Raw genomic sequence first — 23287 nt, forward strand, 5'->3', positions numbered from 1 at the left:
TATACTAGGAAAGACTTTAAAGGAGACGCGGAGTATACTAGGCAAGACTTTAAAGAAAATACGGTATTGGAAAATGCAAGTATACTAGGCAAGGCATTAAAAGAAATACAGAATTGGAAAATGCAAGTATAGAAATAACAATTCTCTATACCCACCTTCTTTTTTTTTCTTTCCCTTTTTTTTTAAATTTTCGGCCCTTTTTTTTGCTGAAAATATTTTTCCAATATTTTTGAATTTCGGGCTCTTTTTTTTTTTTTTTTTAGCCCTTTTTTTTGTTTTTTTTGCTGAAAATATTTTCTTTTGAATTCTGACCTTTTTATAGCAACAAGACGACTAAAAACTCAATAAGATTGAGATGATAACGATAAGTAGATAATGTTGAACAAAATAAACAAAGATTTAAGCATGAAAGAAAAAGGATAACGAAATCGATTTAGAAAAACCAAAGCTCTGATACCAAATGATGTGAATCCAAAGAGAAAGATATCTCAAGAACCCATAATGAATGGAAAAAGAAAGAAAGAAAGAACTAAATCGATAAGATTGATGAAAAGAACCTCGACCCAATGCTTAGGAAAGCATGAACCTTGGTATAGAAGATGGTAGACACCACAACCTTGGGATAGAGGTTGATAAGTATTTGAACGCCACAAGGAAATGCCTTGATAAGTTATAATTCAATGAAGAACCAACAAGTCAGAGCCTCACCATGCTTTAGATTGAAAAATATATCAAAGATACATGTGTGGATGTCACCCCCTTTATTTATAGCTATAAGGTGACCAAAACCCCCTAAAAGGCCAAAAGAAAGCTCATTTAGTAAAGTCCTATGTAGACTACTTAGCCATTTTATGCTTATGGCTTTATTAAAAGTCAAATAAAAGTAGAAATTGAGTCTAAATTATGCCTACATATCCCTACTACATAGACATGAGACTTAAGTGCTAATTAAGCTCATCTAAGGCTTGACTTAGGTTGACTATACCGAATGACTTACTCTTGGTCAAACCTTCTTCAATAGTAGCTTTTACCTTCACATCTTCAATTAGTACATTAAGTGCTTCATTCATCTTTCTAGCCTTAGCCCTTGTAATTTGGCCTCCATTGATGCATAATGGATCATCATTAACATCTAAAGTGGGTTGACCATGATCCATATCATTAGCTGTTGCTCTCTTTCTTTGACTTCATCAGCTGGACTCATCACCAGCAGATGGGTTCACATGCCCTACTACCACATCTTGACCGTATACATTGCCTCCTTAGATATTGATGTCACTAGAGGTGATGTCAGAGCCCTAACCGAATTTGATATGGTAGGATCTAGGAACTTTTTCTTTAAGTGGTATACATACAAATGATGAGGATGTCTTATCCTGGCGAAGGGGGGCCCAGCACCAGCTTGACCCAGACGTCGAGCCACAGCCAGATGCCGAGGGGGAGGAGGTAGGGATGGATGAGTTCATGGATGTGCTTTTTGGCAATCCTCCTGCTCCAGCACCACCTCTAGCTCGAGCACCATGTCCCGCCTCTCGCACTCTAGCCGACCGAGTTACCGTCCTTGAGACAGCTATGACTGGTCTTCGGTAGGAGGTCTCTGATTTTTGGTGGGACATTCAGCAGGAGATTTTCGATCTTGGACGAGACATGCGGCAGGATGTCTCCGATCTTTGATGGGACATATCCAACTCTCGAGAAGATGACCGAATTTATCATGCTGAGTTGATAGAGATGTTACACTCTTTGGGTTCCGAACCACCCTCCTCATCATCACAATAGACTAGGTAGCTATTATCTCCATGTATTTTGCCTTGATCATTTTCCTTGTGTATTGACTTATTCTTCACTTTAGATATTGACTTGTCATATTGTGCTTAATAGACTAGGACTCTTACTTTTAAAATTGATTTTAAAAGAAAAATATTTAAAATTCTAGGGTAAAATTCTTTATTTATTTTTCTCAAAACTTCCCTTATTTTTAGAATTTTCAAAATTACTTTTAGTCTTAGTCTAGATCAAACCCTTATAAAGTATGCTCCTATAGGTCTAGAACTTGAGCATCTCACCAACACACTAGGACTACCTTATTTGTGTATTGCTAAACTTAGAAAGGGGTGAGATGCATAGGCAGATTTCCTAGATTTAAGATGCTGATATCAGTGCATCAAAACAAGTCAGACGTTAAAACCAAACTTACAATAGTCAGGTTAAGTTTTTAGCTTAGTCAAACACTAACTAAATAAATTAACTTAACATGACTAACCAAGTGAAACTACTATCTTCTGAAAGTTAGTAAGTAACAAATAGTTAGACAGTTAAGGACACTTTTTAGTTGTTATTTTGAATTAATGTCAGGTTCAGGGGGAGGATTAATAGCTTTAATATTTAAAATATTTTTGAAAACTGCTTCATCTTTTATTAACATTTTCAAAGTTGTAAACTTTAACCTTACAAACTTCAAAAGTATTTTAAAATATGACTTTTAAAGAATCAGTTTGACAACTATTTAAGTTTTTCAGTGTTACCATTTCATTCATTTTTGAAAACATTCCTTATATCTTTTTCAAATTTTCAATTTTTGGTTTATCAAATTTTTTTCAAAATATTTCTTGTTTTTAGTTTGAAAATTTTTTCTACAAAAACCTTAAATTTTTTGGAAAACAATTTCAAAAAACCTTATGAAAATATTATGAAAAATTAGTAAATTTTGAAAATAATTTCAAATTTTCTAATATTTAAAGTTATCAAAATTTTTAGAAAGCTTATATTTTGAAAACTTAGTGGATTTTGAAAATAATTTCAAATTTTCTTTAAAAATAAGATATCTTTAAAATAATTTCAAAACTTATGTTAAAGTTTTGACTTTTATCACTTTTTAAGATATCTTCAAAATTTTCTTTAAGTTAATTAACTTATTTTATAAGTTAACTCCCCAAGTGATCCTAAACATTTTCTATTGTCAAGTATTTTTTTTATTAATTTACTTAGTAAATTTTTCAATGAATTGTTTATTTCTATCTTTTTTGAAGAATGTCAATGGGGGAGGGTTAGGTGGATTAAGTTAGAAAAATACCAAAGTATAACTTAAAAACAAGACTAACTTAAAAACCATGTCATTTTTTACATGATTTTTTTTCTTAACTTAATTCAGGTTGTCATTCCATCAAAAGGGAGGAGATTGTTGGTGTAGGTTGCACTAACGGTCTAACTCAAGTTTTGATAAATGGCAAAATAAGTTATGTTAGGTTTATTGTGATCTAACAAGTTAACTAAGTGTGCAGGAGAAGTCCAAATAGGTCGGTAGGTTGACCGAATATCTAGCAAGAAATCCAGCTAGGTTGATGGGCTGACCAGATGCTGGTACGAAATCCAACTAGGTCGATGGACTGACCGGATAGCTAGTACAAAGTCCAGATTGGTCAACCAATTGATCGGATATTTGGCACGAAATCCAACTAGGTCAACGGGCTAACCAAATAGCTGGCACGAAGTCCAAACATATTGATGGGCTGACCGGATGTCTGACAAAATGGTAAGTTAAGGTAAATCACTAGAGAGGAGTGACTTTAGTGAGGACGCATTCCCTATTTGAGGAAACAGTAGGCATCGATCCGACTTAGATCCATTTTAGAAACCTAAGTTGAGATCTTGACTAGATTCTAGTCTCGAGAAGACAGAATCTAATTACTACTCTATTTGTTATACTATGCTAACTTTGTTTTGCAAAGTAGTATAATTTTTATTGCCTCAGACTAACCTTTTCTTGCAAGAAAAAGAGTTGGTGGAAAAGGGGGGTACGGGAGCCCGGAAGGAATTTGAGTACCCGAAAGGGATCCAGGCACCCAGAATGCCAAGGCTTATCTACTCGCCAACATGGAGCGCGCTGATTGGTTGGCCAACGTCATGGTCCAGGCGCCCGGAAGGGATTCGGGCGCCCAGAACTGCTTATATAAGCAGCCTTCCACCAAGAGTCAAACACAACTTCTTCTACGATTGCTCTATTATGTGCTGCTCCAAACACACTCTTGCGACACTGCGAAGCTCCTCCGACAACCTATGACTCGGTTTCATTTTTCTTGTTGTCGGTATTTTTTATAGTTCGTGTACTAAATTATGTAATACTTTTTGTGAAATATTAGTGATTGTCCAATGAAAGCACTCTCACGTGTGGGTCTTGGAGTAGGAGTCAACGAAGGCTCTAAACCAAGTAAAATTAATTTGTTAGCGTTGCTTCAATTTTTCTCTTCCGCTGCATACTGGAGATTTAATTTATGATTTTCGACGATCGCTATTCACCCCCCCCCCCTCTAGCGAACTTTACGATCCAACAAATTCGTCCACCCAACTGCCTTTCACATGGTCCAATTTTACTTTAAGGCCCCTGATGATCTCTCGATTGCTAGTCTCAGCTTGCCCATTACTTTGAGGGTAGGCTACTGATGTAAAGGAATGTTGAATATGTAATCCCTCACATCATTCTTGAGCTTGTGACTTTGGATTTGATATCCATTGTGGGATACTAATTTATGCGGGATCCCAAACTGATAAATGATATTCTACTATAAAATCTTTATCACAACCTCTTCAGTTGTCCGGGCTAAAATCTTAGCTTCAACCCACTTGAAAAAGTAATCCACTATTATCAAAAGGAATTTCTTCTGTTATAACCCTATTAGGAAGAGACCGACTATATCTATTCTCCATTGGTCGAAGGGATAAGAGATAGTAGAAGTTTTTAAGAGTTTTGTCAGACGGTGAGAAATATGTTGGTTCTTCTAACAATGTTCACATCTAGCCATGAATTTCGTTGCCTCATCCTATAGGGAAGGCCAAAGGTAACCAGCTAGCAATACCTTATGAGTTATGTTCTTCCTCCCATGTGATTATCGCAGATGCCTTCATGGATTTCTCTCAAGACATAATCGATGTCCTCAGGCCCAAGACACTTTAAGAGGGAGCAAGAGGATGCTCTTTGGTATAAGTGATCATTAATGAGAGTAAATTGAGGGGCCTTTCTTTTAAATATCCGGGCTTCTTCTAGATCAATTGTAAAATATGACAACAATATTAATTAAATAATAAGGTTAAATAGAAGAATAACCTTAACGGAATTTTCCATAATTTTTAGCCTCTGTTTTCTCACCTGCACCCTAAGTCCTCTCCGCCCGATCCCCCCCCCCAACCTGACGTCGTTTCCCTTCCTCTCGGCGCCAACCACCTCTTCCTCTTCCTCAACCTACGGCAACGTGACGCTCCTCCTCCCCTAGCGTCAAAATCCAAGCCGATCCCTCTCCTCGTGTGCCCTAGCCGACGTTGTCTCCCCCTCCCGATTATGTCTCCTCTCAGGCTCTAGCAACGTCAGCCGATCGCCAACCACCGGGGGGCTTGAGCTCTTCCATCTTCACCGCCGAGTACCTTCTCTCTACCCTAGATCGTCGACCCCACTGACCTCGTCGCACCTCCTCGCACTCACGATAGAACCATAGATCAGTCTGACATGCGTCGTCACCAGCCGAGCCCTAGTTTGGTCTTCCTCCTCCCGTGCGGTGGTGTTGTGGTATTATCGTTGATCTCTCCTTGGTTTCCTTCTGCCCGATCGCTAACCCCTGAAGTAGTTCTGTCAACACCTTTCTGTCGGTACCTCTGGTTACAAGACCCTTGCAACAGGGACTTTCCTACTCGATTCTAGCCACTACAGTAGGTCAGAAGACCTTAGAGGTAGTGAAGATTGTTTGGGACAGATCTGTGATTTCCTGGAGAGGAAGCCAAAACGAGCGTGGAGGAGGTTATGGAGTCTGTGGAAAGAGTTTAGAAGTTTAACATGCTTTAGGTTAATTTGTAAAGGTTGGATTTCCATAGGATATTTTATTTGTTTTCAACAACCATTGTAGCTGCGGCCAGAAATTTGGCAATAAGTTCTTCAGGATTGGAGCAGCGCTGAGGCATCAGATTTTTGGGTAAGTTGTGCTATGAAGTGTTGGTTTAGATTAAGTTGTTGTGATTGATTATGCTTATTGCAAAACCTAATTTGAATGGATAAGTTAGAATTGATTGAGGAGTTAGATGATCCAATTAGGGTTTATAATTGAATTTGGATTTAGGTTAGCTTCTCGGGGATTTGATCTAGCTAATTAACTTGTATGTGATTAGCTAAATTTGTATATCATGTATTACAAGACTTTAATTCGAGACAGCATCTCGACGTAGGGTCTATTTCGAAGATGATCTCCATTTTGAGGTGGGTACCTTGACTCATCTCTTTTGATAACGTCATGTTGATATGCGTAGTAGGTTATAGCCTCTAGTAATAATTATGTTTATCTTTATTTTGGTATGTCACTACATGATACCTATTGCATGCTTATATCTGTTCTGCATTTATGTTTTATACCCTCATGTTTATTGTCATGATTATTTATGCTCATAGAGGTAATGACATACCATGCTTTATGATACATCGAACAAGACATTTACCATATCTGACCCGTGTACCTAGATCTATTATTTGATCCATTTATTTTTGGTACATGTTTTATGGAGGTAGATATCGTCAGGATTTTCATGCTTAGTGTTATGCATCATCTCGCATGATTGCATGTTGAATGATTGTCAACTCCATTATTTTTGAGCACATCGCCAGTTACATGGATCTGCACACACAACCACTCATGGGTTAGTGGTTTTTATTCAGGCAGGGTTTGTTGCAGCAGGATGCTTTGTTTGGCTCTGCTGGTCCTCCTCTTTTAAAATCATGGCTTCCATAAAAGGAAAGATTTCAAAATTTAAAACTCCCTTTTGATTTCAATGTGGCCGGCCACCCTTGCTTGGGCTCCAAGCTAGGGTCGGCCACAACTTGGCTCCCTTTTGGTTTAGTTTGGCCGACCCTAGCTTGGGCTCCAAGCTAGGCTTGGCCGGCCACCAAGAGGTGGGTAAGAAAGTGGGTTTTGGTGGATATAAGTCTTTATAAATAAGAGGCTATAATAGGGACCGAGAGGAGGAATTAGTTTTGGTCTCCCGATGAGCTTGAGCATCCCGTGTTCACCCCGAACACTCAATTCAAGTTCATCAATAATATCTCATTCCACTAAAGAGTTATTATTGCACTACCGCACCAATCTCATATTACTATATGGGCTCCTTCTTATCATGAGTGTGTTAGTCTCCCTGTATTTAAGATATTGGATGTCCACTAATTAAATGAGTTACTGACAACTCACTTAATTAATATCTAGCTCCAAGAGTAATACCACTAAACCTTATCGTCATGTCAAACTAAGTCCACCTGCAAGGTTTACATGATAATCCTTATGAGCTCCTCAAGGGGACATCATCAACCTACATTACTAGGATACAGTTTCATTCTATAATCAACAACACACCATATAAATAATATCATTTCCCAACTTATCAGGTCTATTGATTTAATGAGCTAAATCGCACCCTTTGATAAATTAAAGAAATAAATATTAAGTATATGTGCTTGTTATTATATCATGATTAAGAGTACACACTTCCATAATAATAGAGGTATTGTTCTTTTATATAGTCAGTATAAAAAGATACTACCTCAAATGGTCCTGCTCAATACACTCATAGTGTACTAGTATAATTTATTAGTCAAGATAAACTAATACCTAATTACACTACAACTACTCCAATGGTTTATCCCATTCCATCTTGGTTGTGACCAACTGTTTATAATTTATAAGGAACTGATAACATGAACTTTTGTGTGTCTCCTCACACCATGTTATCTACAATATAAATTAAATGGACAACTACACTTAGCATAAATATAGATATTTGACCAATGTGATTCTTATTTCAAAATAATTATTTACAAAAAACTAGACTTTTAGTATACACTCTAACATAGTTGTACTCCGGCAGCATCCTGTCCACTCGGTCACTCATCAGGAGCAATGATGGCAGAGTACACAGTTGTCATTGCCCTACCCACTTGGTCTCACCATCGTGGGTGAGATGGCTGACTGCGTCAGGGGTGACCAGGGCATGTCATTGGTATCATATGCATGATTGCATTTATTGCTTGTGTTTGCTGCATTTTATTTACTGCATATTGGATGGATGCATATGTTTGACATGCATATAGGGACATGTTACTTTTGGTCTGATGACCTTATTATTCTGATAGGTGGTCCTGGTGAGTACAGCTTCTCATTTTCTTACCATTTTGTATTTTCCATTATTTCAGGAGACTGTACACATAGTTATTATTACTAGTTATTTCTTATTATGTATGTCAGCCCGACACCCGCTGAGTTGTTGAACTCACCCCGTGGATTATTACTATTTCAGGATGATGTTATCAGGAGGTTCCAGTCGCTAGTCCCCACTACATGTCGCTATGGATTCATATATTTTGGATTTTTGGTTTACTCATTATGTATTTTCTATATACTTGTGATATAGGATTGTACTCGAGGATTTTTATCGAGTTTGGTCTACTGCCATTGTTGTCCGCTGCGTTGGATTTTCTGTTATGGATTTGTGTTTTTCCGTCGTTGTAGTAGAGTAGGTTTTCATTTAATATAAACTGCGTGGTTGTGTCAGCCGGAGGCTGAATTTATAAACTGCGTGGAATGCTTATATTTTATTGTTATTGTTCCAACCGTGTTGGCGGATAAGTGTGAGCCCTGAGGGCAATGTATATAGGTCTCAGATTGTCATCTGTACAGGAGAGATGTTGCTGAAATTTCTTTTGGTAGGGACTACCTGGGGCGTGACATCAGTAGGTAAAATGCAACTATGAAGATAAGAGATAATAGGAGTTCTCTAGTCACTTGCTTCTTCTTGATTGAGCACCTGGTCGGTTGATTGCTTAAATCCGCAAGTGCACGGTTTATCGTCAAGTAATAAAATATCGATCCCACAGGGACTGGGTCAAGTACTAGAAATGTACGAGTTTCAATTATCCAAACGAATGATCTAATGAGAAATTTTACTCTAAATCAACAATTCAAGCGAACGAAAATCAACGAAAATATTAAGAGATAAAAACAATCCTAGGATTACGGTTTCACCACTCTAACTATTATCATGACGGTTCTCCGATAATGACTACTTATACCTAGGTTGGCTTCTTTTGTTTGAATGCAACTTTCTTTATCAAGGTATCCGAATTAGATGATCTTTCATGCTTTGAAATCCTGTCACTAGATTCCTGCAAACCTATCTATACGTCCACCAGATTCGTAAGTTGATTCCTAAAATACCAACGGCCACTTTTGGTGATCACGCTGATGTATCTACTTTGATCCGTCCCCAATCTTATGGCATACGTACACAGATGACTCTTACTTGCATAGGATCCTGTCACATAAATCCCGCAAAGCCTATCTAGTCAATTACCACTTTCACAGAAACCAATCAAAGCATCATTCAACAATTTAAACAACCAACGAAAATATGCATAATCGAAAACCAGAGTTAACAACAAATCATGAACATAGTTAGGGGCTACTCCCTTAACCTAAGATTCAAACAACTACTCCATTACACCAGAGAATTCGACAATAAGATAAGGAAAAGACATTACTAATCGTCCTTGCTGATGTCGTCTATCTCCAAGTCTCAATTGCCGCCATTTTTTTTCTTCTCCTCTTTTGGTTTTAGGTTTTCTACCCTTTTATAGAGCTCCTTGATAGTCGGTATCACCATTGGATTGACCCTTTCCATCTTTTAAAATCATCGCCGCAATAATAGCAATCTCATTACACGGCCCGATCATGTCCTCCTCCGCTTCCTGCGTCGCTCTTCAACATCTCCGCCACGCCCGTGTTCAACAACACGCCTTGAGCGTGTTGGTCGCTGAAAACCTCGACACGCCCGTGTTTATCAACAACACGGCCGTGTTGTTCTGATACCCTGGGTAATTCGGCTGGTTTTGTGCATCCTGTCATCAGAATTCAACGCAAAGCAGTATCCTTCGTCCAAATATGTTAAACCAAATAAAAACTAACAAATATGCTTCTAACAAGATAAAATGAGATGAAATGCATATATGTTTTATGCTCAAAACTGTACATGAGTTGCACACATCATCGGTATGGGCAATATAGATCATTTGGGGCACCGAATCATCTGGGCTTCAGGTAGCTAAAGAACTTGCCATTTTGGCCAGCTCATCTGCTTTATGTTATCTAATCAGGGCAACTTTCGAAGAGTTACATCCTAGAAGTCAGCTCTGAGTCGGGAGAAGGCTTCAACATAGCATTGTAACCTTTCATTCTTGATCTTGAAACCTCCCTCTATCTGTGAAAAAACTATCTAAGAGTCTTAATGAAATATGACTCGGGAAGGCCCTACTCGTTTAGCCGCTTATAACCTAACCATAAGGGTTTCATATTCTACTTTGTTATTTGAAGCTCAAAAATTGAGTCGAATAGATAGTTGTAGGATGTCTTCTTTGGGCGTGATCAATAATACTCTGACACTACTAGTCTACTTGGTGGATGAACCATCAACATATATTCTCCATAGACCCTCTGAATATGATTGGATAGTCTCTACCACAAAATCAGCTAGAGCTTGAGCTTTGATAGCTGTCCTTGGATGGTATTGAATATCATACTTACTAAATTCCATGGTTCATTTGACTAGTCACCTTAAAGCTTATGGATTGGTCAATGCTTGTCCCAATGGGTTGTTGGTAAGGACTACAATCGGATAAGATAAGAAATAAGATCTCAACCATCAGGTAGTCAAGACCAATTCAAAGGCCAACTTTTTCGAAATGAAATATCGACTTTCTGCATCTTTTAGCAAATGACTAAAGAAATATATAGGGTGTTGAGTATTACATTCTCCTCGCAATAGGATGGAACCAATTGCTTGTTTAGCAGCTAACAGATATAGAAATAAGCTTTTGCCTACCACCATCTTGGAAAGGATAGGCAGTCCAGATAGGTATTCCTTAAGCTCCATAAAGGCCTAATTGCTTTTTCATCCCACTCAAATTTAGAGGCCTGGTGGAGCATTCTGAAGAAAAGGAGACTCTGATCGACCAATCTGGAAATAAACTTGGAGAGGATAGTGATTCGGCTAACCAACCTTTGTGCTTCCTAAAGATTCCATAGAGGAGACATTTACTGGATTGCTTTGACTTTCTTTGGGTTAACTTCAATTCCTCGTTCAGTTACCATATACCCACAAGAATCACCCACTTTTCACACCGAATAAACATGTATTTGGTTTTAGTTTAAGCCCATGCTTCCTCAAAGTACTAAAGGTTTCTTCTATATCGGTCATTAGATCTTTGGCTTGTCTGGTTTTGATGATAATGTCATCCACATAGACCTTAATATTTCTTTTGATCTGGTGGTGAAATATATGGTTCATCATTTATTAATAAGTCGCTCCTACATTCTTTAAACCAAAGGTAATAATATTGTAGTAAAAAATCCTGTCAGCGGTGACAAAACTAGGTTTGATCCTCTAGGGCTAGAGGAACTTGATGATAGCCTTGGTGAGCATCTAACATACAGATGACTACATCCCCAGAGGTAGAGTGTACCATTTGATCAATTCGTGGAAGAGGATAGCAGTCTTTCAGATAAGCTCGATTAAGATCTCTAAAATCTCCGCACACCTACCACTTTCCTCTTAGTTTAGAGACCAAGACAATATTGGTGAGCTAGGTTGGGAATTACACTTCCCGCATGTAACCTGCTTCCAAGAGCAGGTTGACTTTCGTTTGGATTATCTAATTTTGTTCCACCCCAAAGTGCCTTCTTCTTTGTTTGATCGACCTAGAATTAGATTGAACATTAAGCTAGTGTATAGCCAGGGTGGGCGAGACTCCTTTAATCTCCATGGAAGACCAAGCAAAAACATCATAGTTGGTTGAAAAACAGGCTATCAACTCCTTCAATTCAATTTGGAGGTCGGCAACTATTCGGGTTGTTCTATTCTCCCGCTCAAGGTGAATCTGGATTTTTTCGTGCTTTTCCTCTTCTTAACAAAGTTTTACCTATTGCCTTGCCCGGGGAGAAGGAGCTTCTATATCAACCTAGAGCAACTCTTGGATCCTCCAGATTTTATAAGAATCCATCCAAACGAAATCTACTTAACACTTGTGAGATGTCAACTAATCTCCTTTGACCTCTCCGACTTGCTCCCCGATAGAAAACTTTATTTTTTGATGAAACGTAGATACTTTATATAGCTTGGAAAGCATTAAATGCCAGTCTTCCTAGAATGACATTATAGGAGAAAGGGGTAGCTACCACCATAAAAAGTGTCTTCCTGGTCCTTTCCAGGGGCTCCTCTCCTAGAGTTAGTGAGAGCGAGATTTGCTTGAAAAGCTACAATTGATGGCCCGTAAAGTCAAATAATGGAGTGGCTATGGGACGCAACTCTTCCTCTTCTATTTATATCTAATTGAGGGCTGCCTTGGATATGATTTTGATTGAGCTACCCGTATCTATAAAGACTCTTTTCACATTATAGTTATCAATTAAAGTATGAATTACTAGAGCACCTTCATGCGCGCGCGCGCGCGGGTGGGGGGGGGGGGGCACCTATTCTAGGTCTTTCCTATTGAAGATTATAGATGGCTCGACCTTCCACTCTTGACTTGCCCCCATAACATAATTCTCCAAGTGATGTACTTGAGTTTTTCGGGTGCGGTTTGAATCTCCGTTGGTGGGTCTTCCCGAAATCATGTGTATAGTTTCTCTAGATGGACTCCTGACTTTCTCCTTGCCCTTGTCTTGGTTACCTTCTATGGGAGGTGTTGACCTTCGCCGCTTGGGGGTGTCTGATTCAGTCGGCCAGGCCAATTAGCTTTTCTTTCATGACGTTCCAATTGGGCAATATAATACAATTTAGAATAATATTTTTCTTTAAGTGTCTCCCACTCTATGGCTCTTCGTGCATGTTGGGAAAACCATAGTAGTCTTTAGTTGCATGGCTCCTAGATTTATGGTAAATAAAAAATCATCCTTTTTTCCTTGGGGAGCAATTGATGAGGGCCCTGATTTATCGAAGCATCTGCTTCGACTAGTTGGATTATTTTTTTACCCTGATGGTCTCTAGATGGATGATAAGTCGCCTGTGTTTTATGTTACAGGTGTAGGGGAGGCATCTTCCGTTCTAAGTAGGAGAGGGGAGCACCTAAAGCTCCTAGATCTTTTTTCTGAGTAAATTAAACCTCTTCTACATTAACATACTTGACAGTGAGTTATTTATACCTCTTCTACATTAACGTACTTGATAGCGAGTGAATTAAACCTCTTCTACATTAACGTACTTGATAGACCGGCCAAGTAGGTCATCAAAACTAACTGGGGGTTTCCTTACCAGGGATTTGAAAAAGTCTCCTTCCACTAAACCTTGTGAAAAGGTTCTTGTCAATATCTTCAAAGTCGGTGAAGGCACATCTTGAGCCACTCGATTGAAGCGTTGGATGTAATCTTTTAATGTTTCCTTAGTCTTCTGCTTGAGAGAGAATAAGTTTAATAGTGTTTTATGGTACTTCTGGCTTCTAGTGAAATGATACAAAAATATAGTTTTCAAGTCACTAAACGAATGAATGGAAACAACAAGAAGTCGACTGAACCATCTTTGAGTTGAGCCCGACAGGGTAGTTAAAAATACTTGGTATTTCACACTATCAAAATATTGATGCAGCATAGTATCATTTTCAAACTTGTATACATGATCCTCTGGGTTAGTTGTGATGGTATATTCTCCAATTATTGGCGAACAATAATGATGAAGCAATGGATCCACCAGAATGTTCACACAGAATGGAGAATGATCTTAACCATCCATCCGACCAACAAACGATACTTTACCCTAGTTGGGATTATGAGGAGGTGTATTTCCCGCAGAGACTCAGAATGTAATTCACTATCATAAGCTTTGCTAGTGGTTCCTACCGAGTTTTGAGGTATACCGATCAGATGTGCTGCTACAGGAAAAATGCAAGGAATTCTTGTTGGAGTCGGGCCACGAGAAGTCAACTGCTACTCTTATTGTTGCTCGAGCATGCCTTTTTCCGCAACAAGCACAATCTTATCCAAGTCTTCTTGAGTGAGGGTGATGGTCGGGGTTCTTATGGCGTCATCCATTTGAGTATCCCGATTAAGGTATATATAATAGTTCTTGTTAGCTAGAGCCCTAGAGCCAATCATTTGATGATTGTATTTTAGACTTGTTGTATCATATTCTATATAAATAAAGGCATTTGGTTTTTGGTTATTATACTTACTTGTATTGGTGTCAAATAAAATAAGTATAATAACGTCCTTGAGTAGAAGGTTCTTACCTATATCAATCGATTGGTTGAATCGATAGTGAGATGATATAGGGAACACTACTCTTAATCATTCTTAGTCGAGTATTAACATTCAGGGACAATGTTAATGCAATAAGACTAGCATGTAGGTCAACTCGATGACTTGATCTCACAAGTCATGGATATAGAGATATCAAGTTGGCACATGGGTATACATTAGAGAATGTATACTGAATGACCCGCCATGAGAAAGTATCATGGATCGTTATATGAGTGTCATATACTTTCTCATGTGACTATTAGTATGACTATTGGTCCTTAGACCTGAAGTCACCATGGTTCCCAACATAAGGAGTTATGTACTTTGGTTTCGTCAAACGTCACCCGTAACTGGGTGGACTATAAAGGCGATTACTGGGTATTTAACGAATTATGCAGAGGGATGTGAGTAATGTAGATGGGATCTATCCCTCCCATATGACGGGAGCGACATCGGTATTCTTGATAGAGTTAGACCACGAAGTGCATGGCTATGCCCAAATGAGTCAACATGAGATGTTGAGCTCATTTGATCGAGTGAGTCTACTTGGAGTTCAAGATTTAGATTGATTAGAGGATGACACGGTCTATGCCTCACATTGATCAATCTAGATGTCTAGGATAGAAGGACAATGTCACATATTGTGAGGAGTCACAATTAGTAGTCACAAGGTGATGTTGGATCTCAACATTCTTGTAACTTGTGTAGCAATGATGTATTGCTAGATGCCGCTCATTGCTTATGTTTCTAAAGGAGTTTAGAAACATTGTCAATGTTACAAGAACCTATTGGGTCACACACAAAGAACAAGTGGATGGAGATTAGGTTCATATGATGAACCAATTGGATTAGGTTCATATGATGCACCAAAGATTGGATTCAAATTAGACTTATTGAGTTAGACTCAATTAGATTCAATTGTTGAATGAGTCTAATTTAAATTTGATTCATTGAGTCAATTTATATTAATGAATTGAGATTCATTAAATTAAAATTGACTTGAATCAAAGGTTGGATTTGACTCAACAAGGAAGAGAATTGGTCAATTTTGACTTGACCAAATGGAAGTTGAAACATTAAGTTTGACTTGATGCATTGCCACATCATGAAGGTTGACTCATCCTACATGGCATGACTAACCTTGCCACATCATCTCCACATCATCAAGGGAGATCAAGAGGTTACAATTCTCCATTTAATGTGGCCGGCCACATTAAATGGGGAGTTACCCATGTGTGGCCGGCCACATAATGAAAAAGGGTTTCATTTTTTTTGTTTGGTATTGATGTGTGTTGAATGCTTCTTCCTCCTTAGCTTCTTCCTCCTCTTCTCTTGCTGTTGCTCTGGGTTCCAAGAAAGGGAGAAGGTGTGTGAGTTGTGTTCCAAGAGAATAAGGGAAAGTGAAGGTAACAAAGGAGGATACTACTAGTGAGTGTATAAGATTCCTTTTTGCCTTCTCTCTTTTCTCTCTTTTAAATCCTACCCGAGAGCCCAAGAAGTGCTAGCACACTTGTGGTACTCTCTTCTCCATCCTTGAGTATTAGAGAACATTTCTTGTTCATGTGGATATCACTAGAGAGTTGTCTACGTTGACAACTTCGAGATCCGACGTACCTTGGACTTGCGGGATTTGCGAGGGCACGCATCGAAGGTATAAAATATTTTTCCCTTTGTAGATCTACTGTAGATCATAGTTTGAAACTCGTACTCATATTTTGAAATCTATCCTTCGCACGAGATCCAGTGGCATGGGTGATTCGGGGTTTCCGCGACGCGAAAAGCGATTTTCACGGTCCGAAAAACTTAACAGTGGTATCAGAGCCACGTGCGAAGCGAGTACGAGTTTAGATTCATATTTTTATAAAAAATATAGATCTGTAAACTTTCTCTAAATTTATGTTTTTATAGTTTTAATGGGTATTTTTCTCATAGAAGCGAAGCACAAGTGTTTCGGCACTTGTAGGCTTCCGCTACCGGGAAGATTTTTCCAAAACGGCTTGGTTTCGCCCCAAATCTTTTTGGGACAGCGGGCTAAGGTGCTATTAGATCGCAATGGAACCCTCATGATGGTTAGATCGTGGGTAGGGGCACTGCCCCTGGCCCCGCAAGGGGATTCGTTCCGCGATTGCGCCCGAAAACGCTAAACGGGACCGCCGGGAAAAATTTACTCATAAAATTGTAAAAAAAAAATTATGAAAATTACAGAAAATTATGAAAAATATATAATTTAGAATTATATATTAATTTTGTGATAGTCATGGCCCAAACGACCCAAATTGGATTTGGAAATGTGTTGTAATTCATAATACGGCCTGCGTGCCGTTATGTGATGTGCGTGCTGTATTTATTTATTTTTTTTTATTTTCACGACCTGCGCGTCGTGCCTTTCTCTTATATTCTGGTTGTAAATTAGATTTAGACTCAAATGTAACTCGATTTTCAAAATTGTAATGAAATTTTGAAGTAGTGGAAGGTCCACACGAGACGGAGTTACGAGGAGGGCGCGAGCAACACAAGGTGGTCAAAGGAAGAAGCTTGAGAAGCTGTTGACCTTAGGTTGACCATCCGATCTTCTCATTGGCTTGAGAATATCGTAGTAGGGCCATGACACAATCACAAAATAATTTAATTAATTGCTTATATGTATGTGATGCATGTTTAATTAAGTAGTTAATTAGTGCCTAGCGATTATATTAGATCTAAATCGTGCACATGATGCACCCTTCGATTAGATTAGATCTATCGAGTATATGATACGCATCATCGCTTTGATTAGATCTAAATCAAAGCTAACTCGTAACCTACCATGCCGTGATACCTACCACTACCTTGATCGCATGTTATTGTTGAATCTGCCAAAGCAGAGCAACACATACTATCTTGGTAGGGTACGGAGGGACAATCTTGGTCCCGCCTATCAACGCATGGGTGAGTACAACTCAATTAGATTGAGTATTCCTAGTTAACTCGGTTGGATCGAGTATAACTATAGGCATTCTTCCAACGGTTGGAAAGATAGGTCAAAATCACATATATATTAACTCTCGGGCGTATTAGCCAAAGCTAACTCGAGTTTTAATATAAATGCAGATTTTGATCCTATAAACAAGAGTTGCATAGAGATGTAATTGGTAATCGTTACCTACCGATCATACTAAGTCTTGGGCGTATTAGCTAAAGCTAACTCAAAGGGTTAGTATGATGTGGATTTTGTCCCACATGAATTATAGAATTCAGTGGGAGCATCATTTAGTTAAAGGCCTAATTAAATGATTAAGAATATGATATTTATTTCTGCATTTATTTTTGTTGTAGAATTTTCATGACGTCAAACACGAACAACTTCTCTCTGCGTTCTGTCATTAAGAAGGACAAGCTCAATGGAGCAAATTTCCTGGACTGGTACAGGAACCTGAGAATAGTTCTCACCCAAGAACGTAAACTGTACGTTATGGAGCAGCCCATTCCGGAGGCTCCTCCTGCCACTGCCACGCGAGCAGACCGAGATGCTTACAAGAAGCATCAAGATGACGCATTAGATGTGTCCTGTCTTATGCTCGCGACCATGAACTCTGAGCTTCAGAAGCAACTTGAGTTGATGGGCGCTTATGATATGGTTGAACATCTTTGTCACCTATATCAAGGACAAGCAAGGCACTGGAAGAGGAACTCCAAAGAATACCTGGAAGATCTTAAGAAGAAGAGAAATAAGATTTCTACTTCAGGTATACATGTTATAGAAGTCAACCTCTCTATTTCTTCATCGTGGGGTATTAGATACCGGATGTGCTTCGTACATTTGTACTAATGTACAAGCGCTGAGAAATAGCAGGGCATTGACGAAGGGTGAGATAGACCTACGAGTAGGCAATGGAGCACGGGTTGTTGCTATTGCTATAGGAACTTACCATCTATCTCTGCCCTCTGGGCTTGTACTAGAATTAGATGATTGTTGTTATGTGCCTGTTTTAACTAGGAACATTATATCTGTTTCTTGTTTGGACAAGAAAGGTTTTTCATTTATAATAAAGAACAAATGTTGTTCCGTCTATTTAAACGAAATGTTCTATTGTAGTGCACCTCTGATAAACGGACTCTATATTCTAGACCTTGAGAGTCCTATCTATAACATTAGTACCAAGAGGTTCAAGTCAAGTGACATGAACCAAACCTATCTCTGGCACTGTCGCTTAGGTCATATAAATAACAAGCGCTTATCCCAGCTCCATAAGGATGGTTTGCTGGACTCATTTGATTTTGAATCTTATGAGATATGTGAGTCATGCCTACGAGGCAAGATGACCAAGACTCCCTTTAGCGGGCACAGTAAAAGAGCGACTGATTTGTTAGGACTCATACATAGTGATGTATGTGACCCTTTCAATGTCACTGCTAGAGGCGGTTATAGGTACTTCATCACATTTACTGATGACTTCAGTAGATATGGTTATGTGTATTTGATGACACATAAGTCAGAATCCTTTGAAAAGTTCAAAGAATTCAAGAATGAAGTACAGAACCAGCTTGGCAAGAGTATTAAGATACTTCGATCCGATCGAGGTGGAGAATACCTTAGCCATGAGTTCCGTGACTATCTAGCTGAGTGTGGGATTCTATCCCAACTCACTCCTCCTGGAACACCACAGTGGAATGGTGTATCTGAAAGGAAGAATCGTACCCTATTAGATATGGTACGATCTATGATGAGTCACACAGATCTTCCGACATACCTTTGGGGTTATGCTCTAGACACGGCAGCTTTTATACTCAACCGAGTTCCATCCAAGGCCGTGATAAAGACACCATATAGGATATGGGCTGGGAGAGATGCCCAGGTGTCTTTCATGAGGATTTAGGGTTGTGAGGCTTACGTTAGACGTCAAGTCTCAGACAAATTAGGACCCAAATCCGACAAGTGCTATTTCATTGGATATCCCAAGGAAACTAAGGGATATTACTTCTACATTCCCAGTCAGCACAAGGTAGTTGTGGCAAAGACTGGGGTCTTTCTAGAAAGGGACTTTGTTTCTAGAAAAACTAGTGGGAGCGCGTTCGATCTTGAAGAAGTTCAAGATGTGAACAATAGCACTGAAGCCTCGATGGAAGTTGAACAGGAACCACAAAGTGTTGTGGATGATGTTGTTCCACAAGGAGTTGAGGAACAATAACCAGTTCTGTTGGTGTGATTAGCACTAACGATTTAACCCAGGTTTTGATGAATGACAAATAGGTTAAGTTAGTTTTGTTGTTGTCTGACACTTTGATCGAGTGTGCAGGAGAAGTCCAGACAGGTCGACGGGCTGACCGGATGTCTGGCACGAAGTCCAGCTAGGTCGACGGGCTGACCGGATAGCTGGCGAGGGGTCCAAGCGGGTCGACGGGCTGACCGGACGCTTGGCGAGAAGTCCAAGCGGGTCGACGGGCTGACCGGACGCTTGGCGAGAAGTCCAAACGGGTCGACGGGCTAACCGGGCGTCTGGCAGGTGGAGGTAAGTGACTGCGAGGACGCGTTCCCGGGAAGGGAACATTAGGCGTCGATCCGGCTTAGATCCATTTCGGATATCTAAGTCGAGATCGTGACTAGATTCCGGTCTCGGAAAGACGGAATCTAAGTCATACTAACTTGTGCTAATTCATACTATTATAAAATGTGCTAATAATCTATGTTGCAGGTTATATATTACCTCGGACTAACTTTGTTTTGCAGGAAAAGGGAGTTTTCTGGAACAAGGTGGTCCGGGCGCCCGGAAGGCAAATTATATCCAGCCGAGTTGTCGCCACGTGGAGCATCACGGTTAGAGCAGCTACGTCACATTCCAGGCGCCCGGAAGGGATCCAGGCGCCCGGAGCAACATATAAAAGAAGCTCCAGGCAGGAGCTTCAGATCAATCATCAATCTGAGAACTCTTCTACTGCTGGTCCTGCTGCTCTGCTGCGACGCCAACAAAGCTCCGACAAAGTGCTCCTTCGGTTTTTAGTTAATTTCCTTGTCGGTATTACTTTGTTTCATTAGCTTTTCCTGTATTCATCTTGTAATTATATTCGAATTGCTAGTGATTGCCCAACGAAAGTGGTCAAGGACCACGGGCCTTCGAGTAGGAGTCGTCACAGGCTCCGAACGAAGTAAAAAATAACTGTGTTCATTTACCTTTCCGCTGCGTATTTTTACTCGATATTTTCGAATCGATATTCACCCCCCCTCTATCGAATCTAACGGTCCTACAAGTGGTATCAGAGCAGGTACCGCTCTGATTTGGTGCAACCACCAATCAGACTGGGGGTGAAATTTTTTGTTTTTTTTTGTTTTCAGTTCGACGCTTAATTCTAAAACTGGTGTATCATTACTTTAATATTTTTTTTAATTAATCTAAATTGGTGCAACACGAATCTAGTTTTTTTTTCTACTTATCTCTCTCTTCCCGCACTACTAATCCAAGACCAAGTCTTGGGATTTTTTTTTGTTTCTTTCGTCTGTGCGCAGGACTAAAATGTCTCAGACAGAAGGATTCAGCACAGTACGACCTCCACTCTTCAACGGGGACGATTTTCCGTACTGGAAAAAGCGGATGGAGGTCTACCTCAAAACAGACTTCGACCAGTGGATGAGCATTACGAAACCCTACAAAATTCCAGTGGACAACTCCGGGAATCTACTGGATCCTGAAGACTGGACAGCAGACTTGAAGAAAAAGGCATCAACAGAAAATAAAGCGATCAACACTCTACAGTGCGGATTGAGAACTGAACAGAGTCGGTCCACACAAAAACGCTAAAGAGCTGTGGGACAAATTGATCGAGCTGCACGAGGGAACGAGCGACGCCAAGGTAACCAAACGAGACTTGCTCTTAAATAAAATTTTTAATATAAAAATGCAGGAAGGTGAAACGGCGAATTAGCTCCATGCGAGGATCAAGGACATCCTCAACGGGCTTCATGCGATAGGCCACCAGATGGAAAATAGAGACTTAATAAGGTACGCATTAAATACTTTTCCACGTAATAGTTTGTGGGCATCAATAGTGGATGCTTACAAAATCTCTAAAAATCTTTCTAAGTTAAAGTTAGATGAGTTTTTTTGTGAATTAGAATTACATGAACAAACTAATGCTAGAGCCGAGAAAGGTATAGCTTTATTTGCAAGTTCCACCAAAGAAAAGAAAAGCAAGTCTGAATTTGAAGAAGATTCCGACCAAGATTCTGAAGACGAAGAACACCTGGTGAACTTGGTAAGAAAAATGTTCACCAGGAGAAAAAGGAGCTTCAGCAAAAAGGACCTTCAAAAGATCAGTTCTCCCTCAGAACAAAAGAACGTGACTTGCTACGGCTGCAATAAAAAGGCACACTACAGGAACGAATGCCCAAAACTGAAGTTCGACAAACCAAAGCCAACCAAAAAGAAGGCACTCAAAGCAACGTGGGACGACTCCTCGGACGAATCGGAGGAAGAAGAGCAGAAACATCAGAGCCACCTCGCACTGATGGCCCGCGAAGATGAAACAGAAGACGAGTCGGAAGATGAAGACGGGTCTGAACCCGAAACAAGCCACGAGTCCGTACTCGTTTCCGAAGGCCCGAATGAGGTATATTTTAATTTAAACAAAAAAAATTTTAAAATTATTTCCTGTTTAAATAGTAAATTAATTAAAATAGAAAATGAAAACAAGTCACTTATTGAGGAAAATAAAAACCTCAAAGAACAAATCAAAAATTCAAATCCAACTCAAGATCTAACACTTGAGGAGGAGAATTTATCACTAAAAAATGAGATTAACAATTTAAAAGAAATGTTAGAAAAATTCACAACAAGATCAAAAAATCTTGACTTAATCCTAAACAATCAAAAAGCATGTTATAATAAAATCGGACTCGGATACAAGTCAAACTCAAATAAAACTTTTAAGTCATTAATAACTCAATACAAATCAACTAATCAAGCTTGGGTTCCAAAAGCGTGTCTGACCACGCAAGTAGGACTTAATCAATATTATATACCTAAAGAAAAAATACATTATATAAAATCGAATAAACCAAACCAAAATACAAAATACAAACCTAAATCAAATTCAAAATCTAGACACTTTAAAAATCAACAAAATTATCACCAAGTTAACCATAACTATAAAAAGAATCGACACAAACCTAAAACCAAAATTTAAATTAATGGCCAATAATTCAGGGGGAGGCTCCAGAATAGCTGGCACCTCCAAAACTAACTTACCCGACAGGGTAACCCAAAACAAACGAACCCGGCAGGGTAATTAGGATTAGAGACCAAGTTTAACTTGAATCATGGTACTGGTGAAATTTTTGGATGATAGTATGTTAGGGAAGCTTGGGCATCGCATGTCTAGAAAGATATGGCTTCGATCTGGTGCATTTGGCCAAGTGGAACTGACCGAAGCTACCCTTAAATGGATCCTAATCAGTTAGACCAAGGTTTAGTACTAAGCTCCGTGGATAGGACTATTCGGAAAATCTCGAAAGGTTGGTTACTTCTAATGACGTCCATGTGACTCACCAAGCTTAGAAATTTATCCGAAGAAAATGCCTATTTGTGGAGACCAAAGCTAAATCTGAATCTAACACAAGTTAAACCAAAACTCCATAAGTAAGAATCTAATTTCATCTCACAAAATCATACGATTCCCTGATTGATAATATAGATCGGGTGAGATGAATAAGGTTTAAAATTTTAATTTTAAAACTTAAAAAATTAATTTCAAAATTTTAAATTTTAAAACTTAAAAAAAAAATTAATTTCAAAATGTTAATTTTAAAACTTAAAAACTTAATTTCAAAATTTTAATTTTAAAACTTAAAAAAATTAATTTCAAAATTTTAATTTTAAACTTAAAAAATTAATTTCAAAATTTTAATTTTAAACTTAAAAAATCAATTTCAAAATTTTAATTTTAAACTTAAAAAATTAATTTCAAAATTTTAATTTTAAAACTTAAAAAATTAATTTTAATTTTAAACTTAA

General features: G+C 38.8%; 1 protein-coding gene across 1 annotated transcript in view; it reads left to right on the forward strand.

Moving 5' to 3' along the window:
* The first annotated feature begins 1452 nt into the window (after nt 1-1452).
* Nucleotides 1453-23287, forward strand: part of LOC122054832 — a 34534-nt gene continuing 12699 nt past the window's right edge. Inside the window, exon 1 of the mRNA XM_042616261.1 lies at nt 1453-1586. Within this exon, the coding sequence (XP_042472195.1) occupies nt 1453-1586 (134 nt within the window). The remainder of the gene's footprint in view (nt 1587-23287) is intronic.

Source organism: Zingiber officinale, chromosome 3B (genome assembly GCF_018446385.1).
Source record: "Zingiber officinale cultivar Zhangliang chromosome 3B, Zo_v1.1, whole genome shotgun sequence".
NCBI lineage: Eukaryota > Viridiplantae > Streptophyta > Magnoliopsida > Zingiberales > Zingiberaceae > Zingiber > Zingiber officinale.